Here is a 20,328-nt window from a genome sequence, read left to right as displayed (position 1 = left end):
TACTGGTTATGTTTTAGTGAAGTACAGGTATATTTTGAGGAGGCCATTTCCTCTTTTCTCTACATTGGGTGACACTTTTGAAGCTCATATTTTGTTTCACGTAGTAAAGGATGTGTTATTAAAGCAGAAGTCTCTTGACCATGGATGCACAGCAGCCTCTGCTCCAAAGAACATGCAGGCACGGAGGAGGCTTTGGGTGCTGTTTTTTTAAAATTACTCCAGGTCTTCAACGTGGTGAGGCAGTTGCTGGACAGGAGGGTCATTTTTGTTCATTTGGCCATTTTGTTTCCTGCTCTGGTGGTAGGAGAGTTATTCCACCAGTGACTGTAGGTGTTAATTCACATGCAGCCCTAGAGTAAGCTGGGATGGCTGCAGGAGAAGCTACCAGTCTTGGCTTACCTGATCTCTTTCCAATCAAAAAAAGGTGACCAGCAAAGCCGGGAAGAAACCCTTGAAACAGCTCACTTTCTGTCTGATGAGTTAAACCAAAATAGATTCTATAGACCTCTAACTGTTCTCGTTAGCATCCTCAGCAGTTACTGCAGAGCCTACTATCACAATTAGATGAATATCAAATCAAGAAAGTAGTAAATGAATATTACCATAAATTTTCTTCTCTGCAATTAAACAAATGTACACAAGCTTGCCACACTTTCCCTTCCAAAGATTCAAGCAGTGTTAATTAGCAAAGTGTGGAATATAAGATAGCAGTGTTATTGATAACTTAAAAGGTTTTAACTGTCTAAACAAAGACCTTTAAATTCTTCTGCTGTGTCTAGTAGCTTAAGGAAGACAAAGAAGTGAAGAGTTTTTATTTAAATCTTTGATGGTAGTATTATCATCTAAATCAGAGGAGTGAACCTCAGGATGAGGCTTGTCTGTGCAAGAACTGCAGAAAACTATTGCCAGGGGTTACGTGATTAAGGAGGCATTTTCCCATTCTGACTGAATTTGAGATATTTTCATAACTTCAGCATCTATAGCATGTTGGGTGTGCAAGGAATTTATGACAAGCCCTATCTGAATGTGCCTTCCCTACCGCTCCCTGATGGTATGGCCAGAAACTCTCCCAGTTAACTCTGAGCAATAGACTTTTTGGCTTTTGAACTACTCTCATATCTCAGTTAGTGCTTCTGAAAGAGGATTCCATCTTGAGACAAATGCATTGTGGGCACAAAGCTATCGACTGCGGCCTCACGTTTACTGCTTCCCCATAGGGTGTAAACATGTGTCTGGATGAAGAGTTTTAACCTCTCAAGCCCTCCAACAAATATGAAATTGCTAACTATTCTTCTATAATGCTATGATGTTGACTGAAATTTGACCCTGGTGCTTGCTGAAGCGATTTTCAAAATCTGAGTGAGAAGGTTAAATAGTGCTGTCAAATTTCCAAATGTCTGTTGCAGAAGTATGTTTGCTGGATATCTGTGAGTTGAGCTCTAAAATGCTTAAAGTAATCCTCTTTTTTTCCCCTTCATTATTATATGATATTATCTAAAGCTTGGGGGTTTAGTGCAGATAAAGAAATTAACTTGGTTTTTGCCTTTTTTCCGTGCCAGCTAACCTTGCCATTTATGGCTGGTTTTCTCTCTTCTACTTGCTGAAGGAGGAATCCAGTCAAATTTTGTTCCTTAAGTACAAACCAGACCTCTAGTTCTCTTTAATTTCTGTTCAGGATCGTGGTAATTACTTGATTATTTTCACAGCTGTATCCGAATAAGAAAAAAATGCTGTAATTGGCAACTCTCACAAGTTCACAACTCAATAACCTGATGCTGGAACTCTTCCACCTGCAGAAGCCTCATTAATTACTGTAGGAGTTCCAGCAGCTGAGAGACCTGGGTTTCAAATTATTCCTCTTTTTACGTGCAGCCTTCAAACTAGAGAATCTCTGTAGGAACAGAAATAGATGGGACCTTAAGGCTGAGAGAGTCTGGTCGTTGGTGAATGAGTGTTTGGCTTCCAGGAGGATCTGTTAGGAAGGCTGTTGTTTACCCACCTCATTACTGCATCCATAAGCCCAAACCATTTTTAGTTGAGCTTTCTTTGTAAAACCTAGGAATTCATTTCCTGAATGCTGTTACTAGTTCTAGTTTTGTTTGTTTTGGCCTTAGGTTGCATTATTTAATTAGTTTTAATTTAAGAGATGAGTCTTACATTGCAAGAAACAATACTAAATTATAAGATGGCATTTTTAAAGATGCCATACTCCAGCTTTGAATTTATTTCCTTAGTTTAAAGCAATGTTAGTGCCTGTCTCCAAGGGTTATGGGAAGCTCAAAAGTTTGATTTCTTTTTTTCTTGATTTCAGGGCTTTTTCCGCAGGAGTATCCAGAAGAACATGGTTTACACATGTCACAGAGATAAAAACTGTGTTATCAATAAAGTTACCAGAAATCGCTGCCAGTACTGCAGACTACAGAAGTGCTTTGAAGTGGGGATGTCCAAAGAATGTAAGTTGTCTTCAGAAACTATTTATTGTTTGTCATATGCTATGTGTGTGTGGCAGACCCAAGGGAGAAAAATATTATGCAATTGTGTGATTGAAGCCAGTATCTGTATTCATATGCAGAGAAAGGAGTATGAGTTTGAACACAACTTCAGGCCTGTACTCTACAGACTTCTGGGTCCTTAACTCTACAGCCTTAATGCCGTCACTTAAGTACTCTTAGTGCAACACGCTGCCTGTGTGACATGGCCATCCTGTTTGGGTGTGAGAAATCCCAAATGGATAATTTCATCAGGTTTTCTAAAAAAAACCCCACAGCTACTTTCCTTTATGATTGGATTATCTCCCATCTGCTCTAGAAATGGCTTCTTGGGGCAAGGGTATGAGAGGAGCAGCGCTGCCTTCTGAAATTCAGTTTCAGTCCTCCTTCTGCCCTGCAGACTTGCGCATGTCTTTAGTGGGCTTGGCGTCAAGCCAGGATGTCATTGCAAAGGGCTTCCTACTGGGTCTTGTGTGGTATGCTGCAGACTTCCTTACCCTTTTGCCAGCACAGGGGCTTGTGCCAGAGGTCCTTCTTTTATGTGTAGCACCAGTTTTTGCCATTTTAACAAAACTGGTGGTACAACAGCCTTGAGTCTTCTGTTCTTACTAGCTGGAGCCTCTCCAAAAGGTGAAACAAGCTGGTAAATTCTCTTCTAAACCTGCAAAGTCAGTAACCCTGGCCATGTACAAATACTGCTAAGTGCGCATAAAAAACACCAAAGGACTTTCCTCTTCCTTCTTTTATAGAAATCTCTGGTTTGCTCTTTGAGTTAAGAAGAGTTTGGACAGAAATCTGTTATTTTTCTCTTTTTCCAGTGTATTGATGTCCTTGTCAAGCACAAAAATTTAGCTAAAAAAGCCATTCTCAAATTTATAAAAGATAATCCTTCTGAAACTTTCTTATTTTTGATTGGAGTGATTCCAATAACAAGTACACCATGTCTTTGGTGTAGTCGTTTGCTTGATTGTTGAGGGGTGTTACCTCTGTCAGTGATATTCCTCTTCTCAGTAGGTCAGTTTCAGTAATAAACACCACAGAAATTTGCAGTGTGTCAAAGACAGGAAAAAATTGCCTGACACCCCTTCTTTACTTTAATTCACCCCCAGGAATTCCTTAGAGAGGCCTGAAGACCAGAGAAAGAGAAGTTAACACTGATGAGATATTTATGACTGAACTTAAATCCATTCTCATCCTCTGCATGTCACCTTCCTGAATTGCATGGGACTTTCTAGTAGTTCCTTTCTCTGTATGCAGGCAGGAGCTGAAAGGAGTCGCAAAGTCACACTGGTCCCTCCTGACTGCATCCTTTTCTTTCTCTCCTTCCTCTCTTCTTAGAGAAAAAGTGTTCAGGAGAAGAGAAAGGATTGGATACATCTTTATGTCTTTAGGACCACTGTTCTGTGTTTCCAACTCCTTTTCATGGAAAACTGAAGTTGTGATTATTGAAAAAAGCCAACATCAAGTTTCAAGCAACCGTAAGAGCTTGGAGGTCTTAGGAGTTCCATGATCTACCTGTCCTTGTTCGGTTTTCTAGTTTTCTTGCGTGTCTGAAGTGCACTTACCAATACTTATGTACAGATTTACTGGAGTGGAGACCATGATGCGAGTAAAGGAGAAGTTGGCTAAATACAAAGAAGTACAAAAATGACAAAATGAATGAGGAGAATTTTACTGATAGATACTTGACCACAGAGCATATCTGTGCACATGAAGATTTTTTCCTTGATATAAGCAGTATGATGCAGTTTGGAAGAGAAGACAAAACACTTTCCTGATTTGAGGGCTTGTTTGTCTTGAATTCTTAAGGATTTTATCGCTGACGTTAAGAAGTAATCTTATTAAATGCTGTAATGTCACATCAGAGTAAGTTTTGGAACTATCAGCAGTATTTCTAGTATGTTAACCAAAGTTTCTTAGGGTAAAATATAAAGCCGTGCTGCCTTTTAGGTGATGGTTTGTTTTCTCCCATAGGGTAGCTGAAGATTTGCCAGCAAGAGTTAAGGTTTTGTTCTGCCTGTTTCCTTGGGTGAAGTGAGTGAAACTGCCCTTCGGCAGTTGCCTTTATCTCAAACCACCACAGGCATTGAAAGGGGGACAGCAGGTTGGAGGGGAAAGAGAGGATACTGGGAAGAAGTGAGGGATGTCCTCTGGCTGCATTTCTGTAGAAGGCATTTGCAAAGGAATAGAGACATTATTTTAAATGTCATCAGTTTGAATACAGTGTGTCTTGTCTTCTGGGTTTAAGAATTAGGTCTGAAGTGATTCCTTGTTATCCCTTCATAAACAGGAGCTTTTCATCTCTTAAGAGATTTGAAAAGCTACTTTCTTATCTGACCTTCTTTTGTACAGTCTCCAGGTTTCAACTCAGTTTCTTTAGAAGTTTATGTAAACAATGGCACATTTGTCAGTGGGCTGCTTCTTAGCAGATAGAGGTTTTTCTTTTCCCCCAGTACCTTATTCACATTTTGGTTTTCTGTCTTCTTACAGTTCTTTTACCTTGTAACGTGAAAACCAGGAACAAAGGGGGCAAGAAAGTATCAGAGAAATCCCATAGGGAAACAAACCTACAGTGCTCAAACCAGTCCCAGATGGGGAAAGGAATCATGGTGGGCAGCTCCAAATAGGAACCCCAAGTCTGTTGCTAAGAGCTAGAGAGGAGTAAATGCAGAATTTCAATATAAAGAATAATCTGTGCTTAAAGGTTACAGTCTTATGTTTGTTTGTTCTGCCTTTAAAGGGCATGTAAAGTACTTGCATATGCAACTCATTTTGAGCTTAATGAGCATTACACACAGACATCAGAGATCAGAACTGGCTGCCCAGACAGAGTGAAAAGTAAGGTTTTAAGAACTGAGGTGCAGTGTTTTTGGAAGAGAAGAATTGATGAGCATTTCTTCTACACTTTATCTTGGTTAAGAGAATTAAGTGAGATGATGAGGGAATGCACCAAATTTGCATTTCTTTATAGGTTGTTTTGTCCATGTAGGGAAAAAAAGTTATCTTAAACCCTGTGTTAGTCCCCAGATCTGATCAAGAGAGGTCAATAACAAGACTGCCTCCAGGGCAGAAGTGGAGCTGTTTGCCTGGTGATAATATCTGCAGGACCCGCTGAAACTGGATCCCACTAGTGCAGGGACTGTCTCTTGTTGTGCAGTCGCTGTTGCAAAAAGTTTGTGCTCCAGATAGCCAAGACAAAGGGTATGAGGGGAAACGACTTAGTTGACAACTGTCTTATCATCCTACAGCAGGGCAAAACACAGCTTGAAATTAAGCCCTGCTGGTTTTCATCAGATCCCTCTCCTTCACAAACTCCTGAGCCTATGTCCCTGCAACCTGAGCTGCAGCTCTCAGTGTAACAGCCTGGAGCCAGCTCCTCTGCCAGCACTGTATCATCACGTTTGGGGTTTAGTGTGTGGCTGTCCCGTCTCAGTTCATTCTTTGGTGCATGTGTAGGAGTTTGTATGTACAGCTGAGGCTCTGATCCCTACTCCAAACGATTTCTATCCTTCTTACCCTTCTAGGCTGTTATTTTTTTTTTTTTTATTAACATGCGGAGACAAATGGTGATCACACAGGATTCTTTTTTTTGCTGCTGAAGTGAGAAGGCTACTAAGGCTGACAGTGGCTCATTATGTGATGGAGAGCCTTAGGAAACTAACCTTTGCCCTTCTATTACGTGATCTCTAAGCTGCTGTTGAAGCATCATCCTTGGCCTGACCCCAGGTGTCAGCAAGAAGCATACTGTTGCTTGGATGCAGGGACCGTGGTCCTTGGGAGCTGGCAAGGGGTCACACGTATGGCACTGCCTCCCGCGATTAAGGGAATAGGTGGGTAGCTGGGCAAAACTCTTGAACAATAATGGACTCCCTTCTAGTAGGATGCTGGAACATACTCTGTGAAGGGAAGGTGAAGCCTACCCTTAAAGAAAACCTAAACTGGATTTACTGCAGGGCACAAGGGAGAAGAAAATGGAGATTCCTTCTGCCACAACTGCTCAGCTTAGCTCAGAAGCTGTTCCACTTCCATCCTTTCTCTTTTAACACAATTCGCAGGCTGCAAGAGCTGTCACCGTGTTTGATAATCTGCGGAGTCCCCCTCAGATACACATACAGTCCGTGTACCTGGATGTGATGCAGAGAAACCCTTCATACAGGCATAAACCTCATCTGCGATGAGCTGTAATACAGCAAAACTATGTTTATAAAGGCACAGAGTTATGTTCCAGATTGCTTCAGTGCACTGGAGCAATGTTCAGATTTGTAAATCTGCTTACAATTAACCTCCCTGGAGGGAGGGAAGGAGGACTGGAGGGAATGCAGAGGAATTACCCTGAAGTGGAGAGAATCCAGGTTTTGTGCTCTGTTTAGTTGGGGATTTTTGAAACTTGCATAGAAATGTCTGTTACTCTTTGTCACAGACCTCAAAGACTTATAATATTTAAATGTTCATGCTTTTCGGAACTTATGATTATATTCTGCTGCTGAACAATAGAAGGAATTGATTTATTTATTTTAATTCTGGTTTAAATTGGCCAGCAGGAAGCATCCACTTGAAGAACCATCATGTTTGTATTTTTTATTTTATATTTCTGCTTTGGTTTTTTTCAGACTCCTTAGTGGAGCATGGTTCCACCTCCAGTGTTTGGCTATGCAGAGGACTGCTCTGTGTAGTTGTGTTTGAGAAGTTTATGCAGCTTCCACTGATGTAATTTTAAAGTTAATTAATTAGAATGCATGAAATCTTTTTTTAGACGCTTTTACTCAGAACTAAAGTGGAGTTTTGTTCTTTTTAGCCAGCAGAAAGCACTGGATTTAAGAATCATTTATGCTTTGCTACAGACGAGATTTTTAACTGGATGCCTAAATACCACATAGCAGTTGGGGGCTTTTTGAAAAATTCCAGCGTAGTTGCTTCGCCTGCTGAGTCCTGAGTTGCCTTGCTTTCTCAAGAGGCATGAGATAAATATCAGAGTGGAAAACACAAAACCTGAAATTCTGTTGTGTGTCTAATTCCTCTCTCTAAGCAACCCATTTTGTTCGTTCAGGTTGGGAGTTTTTCTTAGTTCCTGTTTGGATAAGAATGCTTGTATTTATTTTTTCAGGCTGAGAAATTTGGAACTTTTTGAAGTTAATACCAAACGTTCAATGTCACCAGCGGGGAGTTTTTTTGAGATGAGAGCAAAACCAACATAAAGGGTCTTCCTGCTACAAAAACCACAGTGCTTAAGTGTCAGTCTGTCCTTTGCCAGAAATAATGCACACTTCGTTAAGCTGAGCAGCTGAAAATGATTTATATACAATTAAAATTCTCTTGTAGAGAACTGGGTTCTACTTGTTGCCCATTGTTTCCCATGGTTAAACAAACCTCTCTTGCCTTTCCAATGGGTTTAGTGTCTTCAGAGAGGCAGATCTGCATTTCTTTTCTCCTTTTGGGGTCTGCCTCTTTTGTGTTTTAGCCTTTCCCCCTGATTTTGCATAGCTTTCACTTGCCAGCTTTAATGTTTAAAGGAGCAACTTAGATTGAATGTTATTATTCATAATTTACTCTATGTTCTGTGAAGATGGTTATGTAATAGCAGTAATTGCATCAACTCACCTAATGAGCTTTCCCTCCAGTGCCATGTACAGCAGATTAATAGCCCATGAATTCATTTGCAGCTCGTTGTGTTTCAGAAAAGTATTTCAGGCAGCAATTAATAAACTGCTAAAGAAAATAACATAAAAAATGATTTTTTTTTATTATGTTAACTCTCCAGCTGAACAATTTATTGGCACCTTTCATGATGCAGCTAAGTAATTCTCTCAGAATTCCTCAAGCAGAGTGTGATCAGTGAACCCTGCTCAACTCAAGACCGTTTAGTAATTAGTCTGATCTTTATATCCTAATATGTTACAGAAAAGTATGAGTAGCATCCTAAGGTTCTCTGTTTCTTCTGTCCATTGCCTTTCAGGCATTACGCAAATAGCTGTAACTTTAAACAATAACGTGCTAGTGCTGCAGATTTTTTTTTTCCCCTTACTTGTGTAGCAAACCTGTAATTGTGTAAGCTAAAAATTGAAGACTCTGGCCAATGAACAACCCTTGGCACTGTTTCTGTGCTGCTTGTTGTTGGCTCCAGCATCCCGTACCTCCCAAGTGGTGGGACTGGGCCCAAAGCAGGGTCAGAGGGTGCTGCTGCACTGCAGGAAGATAAGTCAGGGGTTGAATGCCGTTGGAGAAGGAGATGCTGGGAGAAAGATATATAGGGAGGAGAGAAATGAGGGAAACTGCTGTGTTTTGCAGCGTCAGAGGGAATGAGGCGATCAAAACCAGTGGGTGGGGAGAGGAGCAGCAGTGAGGTGCCAGGGGTTGTGGCCACCTCGGTGCAGGACGTGTCTAGAGGAAGAGACAGACACCACTGAATGTGGCCAGTTTTTTTTCTTTTTTTTTTTTTAAATGTCTTTATCAAGTTTTTCATGTTTTACATAATTTCTCATTCAAAAAAAACAGTTATCTCCCTCCTCCCCACCTTAATCCAAAAGAAGCACTAGGCCTTGGCTTGTCTTTAAAAGTAGTAAAACATATATATATTTTAAACCCTATTCCCATATTTGGGGCTCTTGAGGACTGAGTAAGCATAAAGGGAATTCCTTCAATAAGCTCATACAGAGATTGATTACATGTCCTCAGCTGGAAGTTACATTAAGACTTATTCACTAAGGTATAGCTACTGTGGTGAACTTTTCATCGCTCTCTGCTGTCTCTATGACAACATGGATCCCAGCAGAAGTTACCAGGGCTCATGTGCTCTCTACAGCCTTTGCTTTGTCTGAATCCATCAGTCCTAGTCCTCGGCAACTGTAAATGTGTGCCTTTCTTACATTTTTGTTTAAGAAGGTGTTTTATTCAAGTTGGGACACTTCTCAAGTTATGCTAATCATATGTACTGCAGTACTTTACCATGCTCTGAAAGAGATGTACTTTAAGAAAGGAAAAAGGATCAATTAGATATTAGTGGGCTTTCTGAACACCTCATGATTTTCTCCTGAGAAAGAAATTCAGCTAAATGGCACAGAGTCCTTGTACAAGTAACTTTTCTTTCATTACAGGGGAAACTTACAGATAACTAGAGCCAGTGAAAAGTTGAACGCCTGTATAGTTAATTTCTGCTTACACCTGCAGAGAAGTATGTGTTACTGTTCAGCGCCTCTAGCAAAGGCTCGATTGAGCCCTTTCTTATTTTATGGAAGCACGTTTCATCAGAGCCCATGGAGTAGCTAATGTCTGTCTGTTGATGCTAGCAGCTCGGGTTTCTGTGGTGGTCCAGTAATGTACCACCTCCTCTGGACGTCAATCTCTTCTGTGAGGACAGTTAGTGGTACTTTTGCAGGCAGAACTTCCAATTTTTTCATTTCATACCTTTGTGGTTTTTAGGGATCGTCACATGCCTGTGAAAGGCATTTTGGGCAGATCTCTCTTACAGAGCCGCTTTTTAGCATGGATCTGGTTGTTCCAGATTGTACATGTACAGACCCTTGCTCTATGCATTCGTGTTACCACTGCAGGAAGCCTTTGCCTCTTCTTGACCTTAGCATCCCAACTGCTTTCATGGCAGGCAAAGTCCTGGGTCATTTTCTGCCTTGTGCTGTGCTGGGCAATGCTGCTGTAAGAGCAGATGGGAAATTTGGAGGCAGCCTGTCCCTGCCCAGTCTGTGTGCTCTGAAGCACAGGGCTGAGGCCACGCTTGCTTGGTCATGCAGACATAACTGCTGAGACCCCAATCCCATGACCTCAAAAGCTTTGTTGCAGAGCTTCCATTCTTCCTTTATGCACTCAGTTCACTGCTTCGTATTCCTCATTCGGATCATTTTCCTTGTTCGGGGGCACAGGGCATCTTTGATGCATCTCTTTCTCCTAATTGCCATTGCACTGTGTGAGTTGTGCTTTCTATACTGGTACCTTGTGGTTTCTCTGCTATCATTTTTCTCCCTTTGAAAGCTGTTTTTTATTTTGGAATATTGAATCTGAGGTCTGGAGAAATGTCGATGTGATAAATATCAGTCTGGGAACAAGCAAATTGCCAGTGTCCTGAGCCTTGAAGCTAAACATGGCTTATTTGGTTGTCAGGCCAACCTGAACATGTTATCTGCAGTAGCCGAGGTTCATGAGAAATGCAGTAAATTTTTCCCAAGAGTTCTGGGAAGTCTGAACTGCAGCAACCCAAGTGTGCCTGAAGGACTCTATATCAGAGGGGATGTGCATTTAGTCCTTCCCCTTAGAAGAAACGTATGTGAGAATGTGCACATCTTCCTGATGGTTTATATCTGCAAACTTACTTGTTTATCCTGGTGATCGCTTTGCTGGAGATGGTCTTGCATAGGATAAGTGCCTCTGCAGAAAGCAAAGAAACAAAGCTTATGCTGGCCTCTCTGTGGAGAGCAACCCCTGTGCTGATGGTGTGGAAGATAGAAAGCAGGCGCTCAGCAACCAGTAAGCTCTCAAAGACGGTTTACGAAGATCACTACATAAGTAGATGAGGCCATGGATTTCCCTCTGCTGCTGTCAGGCTTTTATGGCTTGCTTTCATCTGCTATATGAATTGTTATAGCAGAGGGAGTTTTCCATTGCCGTGCCTGTGATAAGCCAGCTGACACGTTGCAGCCCCTCCTGCTGGGATGCTGGCCCTAGGACTGTGCTCTAAAAATAGCCTCGATTTGTTTTTAGTTTGACTGGGTATCACATGCTCAGTTTAAAATACATTGGAACAGTTAATCTCCAGTTCTTCAGCTCTTTCATGGAAAGCGTGCAGGATTTTTTAAAGTTAAATGGCATACAAGCAGTAGAAATAACACCCCTTTCTATCCTAGCTTAAATAACACTCTGCTGTTAATACTAAAAAAAAGGAAGAAGAAGGATTGTAGAGCATTGGGATTTTTCATTTTCTTTTACCCAAAATGACCAGAAAAGGGTTTTCTCCATCTCACCTTATTCTAGTACTTGTTCTCTTGCTTGCATACCTCTGAACACTCTTAAATTTTTCAATCTAGGTCTTATGAAATGTCTGTCAATCAGACAACAGTTCTGAAACTGACTTTAAAAAGTTGTAGCTTAAAGCCCTACAGGCGGAGCCTGGGGCTGATAAGCATTTAATCAGCCACAGGATTGTTACTCAGGGCCATGCATCCATAACCAGTTGCTTATTGTCAATAGAAATTGATTTGGTAAGTAAATGTGCAGAAATTGTATGATTTTTGGAGACGTTTACTTGGATTTCAGAGTTAAAGCTGAGTGGAGTTCTTCCTTTCCCCTGGCAAAAAGTGCAACAGAAAGCAAACATGCTTTTAGTTGGATTACAGGCATGGTTAGTCATCTGACAGACAGTTTTAATGGAGTCAGAAAGACATGCTGGGGAAACATGCTGACCTACTTTTCTTTTAACTTTTAAGCAAGTGAAATGTTAATTTAAAAACTCCCCATAAAGTTAGATTTTGCTGACGGAGCTGATTTTGTAATTAATTTATTTACACTTCTGCTTGGGGTACGATAGATGGTTTTGGTAACTGAATTTCATCAGGTTGTTTTTGTTCCTGTTAGGAAACTGGGTTACTACTCAGAAATCTGTGTTCTTCCCCCTTTCCAGGACAAAGCAATCAGCTTCAAGTTAATGAATTATTTAAGTTCAATCCTCAGAGGGAGGACTTTACAAACCATTTAAAATGACAGACTAACAAAGCGTATTACATTTGTATCATTTTCAACGCATTACATTTTTAAACGTTTTTCATCTTCAAACTTGTGGGAAGAAGGATTACTGGCAGATAGTATTGTGCATTTTGCATTTGGGATTGTTTTTTCCCATGTTAAGTAGGTTGATACTCCACCATCAGTGTTTTCTTGGAGGCAGAACTGTTGTGTATTTAAACCTGGGAAACTCTTACCGTGAAACTTGAGAGCCTGAAAAGCAAACATTAAATTAAATAGGAAAATGTAGCATTGAGGGTGGATTAAAGGATCACAAACAGAAATACTAAATTGAATGATACTGGAAGATAAGGGAAAGCTTTTAAAAAGTGCTGTGGGCATCACCGCACTCTCTCCTTTAGCAGTGGGCGTGTGTGCAATTCGTCAAATGGCTTGGGGGTGCCAGGTTGCTGCCTCTCTGACAGAGAGATGTGCTTTACTCCCTTGGCAGCAACAGATAGTTTTGGTGAAGAGATCACTGCACGGTTGAAGGAGCAGGAGAGGTCATCATTCCTTGACTCACCGGTCGATCCAGAGACACCGTTTTCACCTGCTCTGTCTCCTCCTGTTTCCATCATTAGCAGGTTTCCTGCTGTCAGTCAGCCCTGGTGCATTGGGTACTGCTGTAAATCCTTTGCTTCTTCCCATCTCTTCTGAGAAAAAGTTATGGTATTCTTGCTTTTATTTTAACTCCCAACTAGCTGGTTACACTTTGTGTTATGGAAGTAGTAACACAACGTAAGAAAGGTAGGAAAAATTGAAATTGCCAGGAATTGCAGAAGATTATGGGGAGTAGTATTACGTTTTGAAGAATCTACAAGTTGCACGTGCTCTTACAAAGCGTAGTGCTTTTAGTTGCTTTCATATGTTGTGTATGAAATATGTGTATGTGGCAGAGTAAAGATGGAAACTTATGTTTTATAATTTCAAAAATTAAGTATAATATGTTTACTCTGATTGATGAATGAGAGTTTTTTCTGTATCTTAAGAAGACTGAAATTGGCATTGCCCAGGTTTTAGCTATTTTGTAACTTAGAGGCATGGGCAGAAGAGGCATCAGACCAGGAAGACAAATCAGCAGTAAATGAATGTCCTTATGTGATGAGCTGCTGCACCTTGCGTGTTCAGCATCCCTGACTGCACTGCGGCTGTGTGAGCTGTCTTCCTGTTGTTTTTCTTGCTATAGCACTTCTTCTAGGTGACCCATGACACTGTGTTTATTGTAGTGGAGAGACAAGGGGGAAGAACCACTCAGAAAGGTGTCACTTCTGAAAATTCATCAAGGTGTTTTTTTTTCCAATACAGAAGAATTGTCAACACTGGAAGATGGAGCATTAGATTTAGTGACGCTTCAGTTGCTCTGTGACAATATTGGTCTGTCCCTATTGGGCAGGGAGCAAGCCAGGGCTCTTGTGTTTCGAATTAGATGTGTTATGAAGGTGGGTGTGGAAATCCAGAGCTCAGTGTGTGTTTGGTCTCATAGTCATAATATGGAGTGCCATGCTGTCTAGTTATGCTGTTGAGTAGCTCAGGGATCAAATGCATATGGTCCAGATTCCTGTAACGAGTGACATGGAGATCTGTTAGTATGTAAGAGTCTTTTGACAGCATTTTTCTACAAGAGGGATGCTCAATTTGCCTTTTTCTTTAATTTGGAAGAGACCTCAATGCATTTTTTTTTCTCTTTGGATGCCTCTTCAGATGAATGGTGCTACTAAATCAGAATATCTAGAAAATAATTCTAAATTAAAAAAGACTGTAATAATGAAAAAAAACAAATAGAAGCAAGAGGATAGTCATTATTAAGAATAAAGAAACCCTCTTATGTTCAACCTTCTCCCATAACTAAGTGAAAAGTACACAGGGAGAGAAGAGAGTAAGGAGAAATAGTTTATGCCTTTAATTCTGCAGAAAACTGAAATCCTGCTTGCCCTAAAGAGTCAAAGCATTTCTTGGCAACTTTTCTTGTTGTTTTCTAACTCAGTTACAGCTATTTAATGTGTTTCTTAGGAACATTTCTCCTACTAGAATTTAAGCATGGAAAGGCGTGAACGTACAGACACATCAGCTGCCTCCCACAGGGCATGCAGTCATTATTAAGCCCCATGAGTTTTCAGGTCTTCTTCCTTGACTGGGGGGACAAGGTGGGAGATACCTTACGGTTAATGGGCCTTGCATTAATGGAGAAGGAACATTTAAAAGTTTTCCCTCAAAACCATGGTGTGAGAAGAATAAGGCAATTAAGAGGAATCACTAGATATCCTGTCTTAACAGTTTATTATATGTATTTTTAATGAGTATTTAATCTCTAATGCTGTGTGATGGATTAGAAAAGAGGGGGAGTTGGGCCTCTTTCTGTGCATACTTTTATATTTCCCCTTCATTGAACATTTTCTCTAGCCAAATTGTTTAACTTGAGCTAGTTGGAGGTGTTCCAGCACAACAGAGCTTTGCTGAAAAATAACACTGGGTTGAATCCCAAAATGCAGAGTTGTCAGCATTGTATTGTGTTCGGATTTGCCTGATTTCAGGATGAGTTATGAGGGGGGCCATGTTAGATCCTTGTTGGTTCATGTCCTCCACAATATGTGTCCCAGGTCCTGGAAGATTTGCCTATGCTGTGTCTGCTGCATGGCCTGGTACTCTAAGTTAGTCCTGTAGGTGATCAGGAACATGGATGTTCATTGATTCTCTCAGGATTAAAGCTCTGGTTTTGGAAATCTGCCTTTTCAGACAGTGCTTCTCATGGGAACTGTAGCCAACAGTATACTGAGGACCTCATAAAAAGCCTTCAGTAGGTGCATCTTGTATCAGGCACTTGCCATAGTCTTGGAGAAGACCATACTAGCTGAAAGGTGGTATCAAAACTATGTATGAGCTCAGGGCTCAACCCACCACTGTTGAAGGACATGAAAGATTTGTCGTTGGCATATATGAGGATAAGATGCGGGTAGAAACCAGTAGTAATGCCAGTTAATCCGCTGCTGGGTAGCCGTTTGTTATGTCACTGGGGACCACCACCCTCATTTAGTTAAGGACCAGCTGTGTGTTGAATTCAGACTTCATGCCCAGGCCTTGATTTCCCTTTCAGACGTCATCTCACATGCAGGTTGCATCCTTTGTTTTCATAGAGAAGTCTGGGTAAACTAGGTCAGTTTATCCAAGTAGAAATTATTATTTTATTGAGTTAACTCTGTGATGACCTGCTGCCTGTTTGGCTTCTCAAAAACAACTCCCTCGTGTGCAGTAAGTCTTGTGCTGAAGTTGCAGAGGCCTCAGTAACCACTTTGATTTCAAACCAACAATAAAAAGGCTTCTTTTTTCAGTATCTTGCCGTTTCCTGGAAACAAGTGTCTGTCTGCTTTGCTCCTCATATGATCACTACATCAGGCTGGTCTGGTGTACTGCGAAAGCACTTAATGTAAAAAGGTTATGTACGGCTTTACTGGGGATATTTAAAAGATCTTATGGAGAAATCAGGATTTGATGCTGCTTGACCCTGTCGGGCAGAATTAGGCTCTTTAAGCCAGTCCTGTAGTTATTTTGCCTTATTTTTTAAATAATCTGGTCCAGTTACTCCTGCTGTTTCAGAACTTCAGTCCCAGACAAGAAAGCAATTTTTTTTTTTTAAATGAAAGAACTTCTTTGGCATTGTACATAAAAGATAAAATATATCAACATAGACAGTCTGATAATTAGGTGCAGGCTTGTGGAGTGATTCATGTCATAACGTGAGTGCTGAAACAGCTGAGGTTGCTGCAGGTGTGTTAAGGGAATTCAACCCCGTAATGCCGTGATGCTTCTGCCACTTCATAAAGCAGGAGTACAGATGTCCAGAGAGCCTGCATTAATAGATGAAAAGCAGTATTTCTGTGTGTGAATTATGGATGGAGCAGTATTTATTAAACACATAAGCAACAGCCTTTGTCTCCCACGCACTTTTTTGCTTTGAAGAGTCACATTAAAGCCTGCTGCCATCCCAGGCGCAGAGATCCCAAGCATGAGCTGGGGCTTCACCTCTGTTGGTTAAGCCCCGCTGGGGCTCAGCACCGAGTTATGCCATGCAGAGACAGAAAAGGATGTCCTGCCTGATGAAAAACCTGGGAGGCAGAAGCATTTCAAGTGCCTCAGCTTGCTGGTGTAGCATTTCAGGGTGGGCAGGGAGACGCTAAAGCTGAAAGTGAATAATCTTGTTTACCTGTGTCAGCAGCCAGTTTCAGCAGGGCTTTTACAGTAATCTGGTGACGTTGCCAGTCTGGCAGTCCCGGAGACTGCTGGCTGGCTCAGCTTGGTCTTCCTGAAATTCTGTGGTGGAAAGAAAGTGAAGTCCCCTGACCTCAATCCTTTCTTTCTCCTTAGGTTACAGTTTGTGAAAGAAGTACCTCACCCCAACAACAATTGCAGATTGTTCATTCTAATTGCTCAGCATTTGGGAAGGGATTGGAAATAAACAAGGCAGTGAGATGCAGTGGTGTTGTTTGAGCATGTTGTTTTACCATTTGGTGAAACTTTCCTTTCAGTATTATGGCAAAACTGTTTTAATGACAGGCACTGTTAATTAAAAAATCTGGCCCAGCTGCAGACCAAGCCCAACAGCAGGTGCAGATGCATGTCCACCAGCTGCGTTGGACCACACGTCCACGTGAGGCTTAAACTGTAAGGTTTTTGGCTGATCTTCTGGTGCTTTTAGGTCCACCTGGTTAAGTAACACAGTTCTTCCCATCTTTTGTTCCCAGACTGCCTCTTCTGGTGGAGCAGATCATTCATTGACAGCTCTAGCCAGCTGGGAGGGAAGCCCGAGTAGGGAGGCTAAGCATGGTTGTGGAGCCACACACTCTGTGTTCCCCCTGCCCAGCACTTGAGTGCTGGAAATAACCTCTTGATCTTAATTTTAATTATACTTTTTTTTAGTAGGAGGAGTATCAACAAGCCTTTTTCCTTAGGTAGGAATTTGTAGTAAGTTCATAATGGTGTGTTTTCCACTTTAGCTTCAGAGGAATAGGTAAATAGTAGCTGAGCTATTTCTTTGTTTTTATTATCCCTGGCCTAGTGGGAGGCCAGGGCTGCAAGCTGCTGAGGCTGTAACGCAGGCTAACGCTGCGATTCAAGACTATGTCTCCTTTTCTTAAAATGCACTGGGAACAACTGTTCCTCCGCCTTCATGAGCTCAATTTACGGTTGCAGGAGGCAATGTGTTCTTTGTGCTTGACGAAGTACGCTGTGCATGCAAGCCTCTTCAGATGGGTTGTCAGTTGGCAGCTCTCTCGCTAGATGCACCTTTACACAATTGCACAAGGCACCAGGAGGTACAAATGTGAAATTTAGCCTTGGGGGCAAAACAAAGAAATGAAACTTAGGTATGAATGCGGTGTTATCCATCTGTGGATACAGACATTAGACCTGATCTCCTACTACGCTACTGTAGCTTTACACTAATAGGACTCTGCTGCGATCAGTGGAGTAGCACCACTGCAAGACAGAAACATCAGTGGTGATAAGTTGGGGCTTTTATTTTTAATTCTGGTAAATAATGTGGGATAGAATTCTGTTTGGGGAAAGCTGGAACCATTCACTGAATGAAACCAGCCATAATAAAAGGAAGAAATGAAGGTGGTGTGCCGTCTCGGTATTCATAGAATCATAGAATGGTTTGGGTCGGAAAGGACCTTAAAGATCATCCAGTTTCTACCCCCATGCCATGGGCAGAGACACCTTTCACTACATCAGGTTGATCAAAGCCTCATCCAACCTGGCCTTGAACACCTCCAGAGATGGGACATCCACAGTGTCTCTGGACAACATGTTCCATTGCTTACCGCCCTCACAGTAAAATTTTCTTCCTAATATGTAATGTAAATCTCCCCTCTTTCAGCTTAAAACCATTCCCCCTCATCCTGTCACTGCACTCCCTGATAAGGAGCCCCTCCGCGGCTTTCCTGTAGCCCCTTTAAGTATTGGAAGGCTTCTACAAGGACTCCCTGGAACCTTCTCTAGGCTGAGCAACCCCAGCTCTCTCAGTCTGTCCTCACAGGGTAGGAGCTGTCAGATCATCTTTGTGGCTTTCAGCTCTTCCTTCTAGGGAGCCATTGCTCTGGGAACTGAGTGGCCATCTCTGAGCAAAAGGAAGGAGTCTTCCAGCTCACCTCCTTTTTTTTCTTCCCTGACAGAATTGTGGTCTTTCCATTTGCTGTCCTCTGAATTCTGCTTTATCATACGTAACCAGAAAGCCTGAATTTGTCCCATAGCTGAGACTCATTCATTATATTGAATGAAAGTGCTTATTATTGAAAGTTGTTTTGCTGGAGGAGCCTTTAATGGCATTGTCTGGAAAGAAGTTGCAATTTGTCATGGTAGGTGGCTTTCCAGTTAAGTGAAAAGCAAGTTGTGTTCTTCTCTGTGCATGTTAGGATGAGAAAGAAAATAGTTGTAGCAGGTTGAGGTGTACGAAGTGCTACAGCCAGGCCAGGTAGTGGACAGGAAGAGAGAGCAGTGTCTGGGCAGTTTACAGCTGTGCCTAGCCTTCAGCAGTCCTGGATAATGCCCAACAAATTGAATTGATGCCTTTGATAACCGCAGCTTCTCCTGGTTGCGAGGCATCATACTACCATGACTGTCCCCTAAGAGAAATTAATGTAATATCTGTAGATTAGTAGACTGATTTACCTTTTGGTGACCCTAGAAGGAAAGGTCAGATTCAGGATATTTTTACGTGTAATCGGTTATCCATAAAGAGTTAGCGTACCAGGCTTCAAGATTATAGCTCAAAAGGGCAGTTGCTTTGAGAAGGTAGCTCAAAAGGGCACTTGAACAGCTGAAATCGAATGAGACAGATTTAATGGCCTCGTAGTGACTTCTGACCGAAAGTTCAGAGTTTGAAATTAAGGGATTTTTCTTTACCCAGCCTGTGGTAAACCAAATGCACTATAGCTTAGTAGAAATTTAATTCCAGGCTCACTATTTAGAAGTGTTTTTCAACTGCTGTATATGCAGTTGGGCACTTCAGCTGTAAGGAAGAGAAAGAATAATCGCATTGTGTTTGTGGTCTGGGATATTTTTAGCTCATATGTTAAGACACTGCAATTCCAGAAAAGTCGTCCTCCCATTCCCCAGAGTATGTCGATTTAACCAGCTGTATGCAGAATTTTATCTAGACTGCCACAGAACTTACTAGTAAATCCACTGGGATTTTGGCGGCCAAAGAAGTAGAGAGTAAGCACCATACTTCATTTCCCTAAGGGTTTTAGTATCTTAAGGATTCTGCTGGCTGGCAGTGGGCAGTGGGTTACCCATAAAAGCTTTTTTGAGTTTGGGAAACCTTGCAAGGTGGAGTGATTCATTCCCAAAGATCCTGTGTGCACCAAGCAGGGAAAGGGATGTCTGGCAATGTCCAGTGGGCAAAAACCTGTTGCAGGTCGCATGGTAGAGCTTAATAAAAAATGTAATATTTACGTTTAGAGTAAGGAAGTGACCGATTTCATGCAGAATACACAGAAAAACATAAGTCAAGGCATGAACGAGGAGGGAATGATGGATGTGTAGGTTAGCTCAACAACAGCACAAGATACGTGGAGACATTGTGGGACCTGCCTATGAAGATGCCACATCCCACAGATGGGAATTTCTGGCTATATTAAGTAACTTGAAGTGATGCCTATTTGAAATACAGATGGAAACATATCATGAGTATGATACTACTCATAAGTAGTCAATGAGTATGGTTAGGCTATTTCCATTACGGATATGTTTATGGGCCTTCATGGGAAATATTAGTGATTTATTCCGCCTACAATTGTTAATGCTAACAACCTACAGAAGCTCTTTAAGTATCAGCTTCTAAGAGTATGTGGATTATCCCATTTCACACTTACAATTAGCTGTTGATATTAAAGCACTTTGAAAATGGAAATCATAGGGCAAATACTATTTAAGCAGTTTATCATTAAATGCATAATAACATCTCTCTGCCTACTTTGATTGCAGCATGTAGGGAGAGGGTAAGGGAGGCCAAGGAGCCTGTGTTTGTTTCAGCTCTTGGTGTGTGCAGAGTCTGTGCCCTGTACGTCCTGGCTCTGATTCAGCGGCTCTTCTTTTTTTTTTCAGTTTTGTTTCAGTTGTT

The 20,328-nt window shown here is 41.5% G+C and overlaps 1 protein-coding gene across 4 annotated transcripts in view; it reads left to right on the top strand.

The window, feature by feature from the left end:
* The window catches only part of RARB (retinoic acid receptor beta), a 330,118-nt gene that overhangs the window by 280,473 nt on the left and 29,317 nt on the right, over positions 1-20,328 (top strand). For all 4 annotated transcript variants that reach the window (XM_054059052.1, XM_054059053.1, XM_054059054.1 and 1 more), the window contains one exon: positions 2,312-2,453. In XM_054059052.1, coding sequence (XP_053915027.1) covers positions 2,312-2,453 — 142 coding nt within the window. The remainder of the gene's footprint in view (positions 1-2,311; positions 2,454-20,328) is intronic.

The sequence above is a fragment of the Cuculus canorus genome, chromosome 2 (genome assembly GCF_017976375.1).
Source record: "Cuculus canorus isolate bCucCan1 chromosome 2, bCucCan1.pri, whole genome shotgun sequence".
In the NCBI taxonomy this organism is placed as follows: Eukaryota; Metazoa; Chordata; class Aves; order Cuculiformes; family Cuculidae; genus Cuculus; species Cuculus canorus.
The sequence above is the reverse complement of the archived record's forward strand: the minus strand, read 5'-3'. Positions and strand labels throughout refer to the sequence as shown.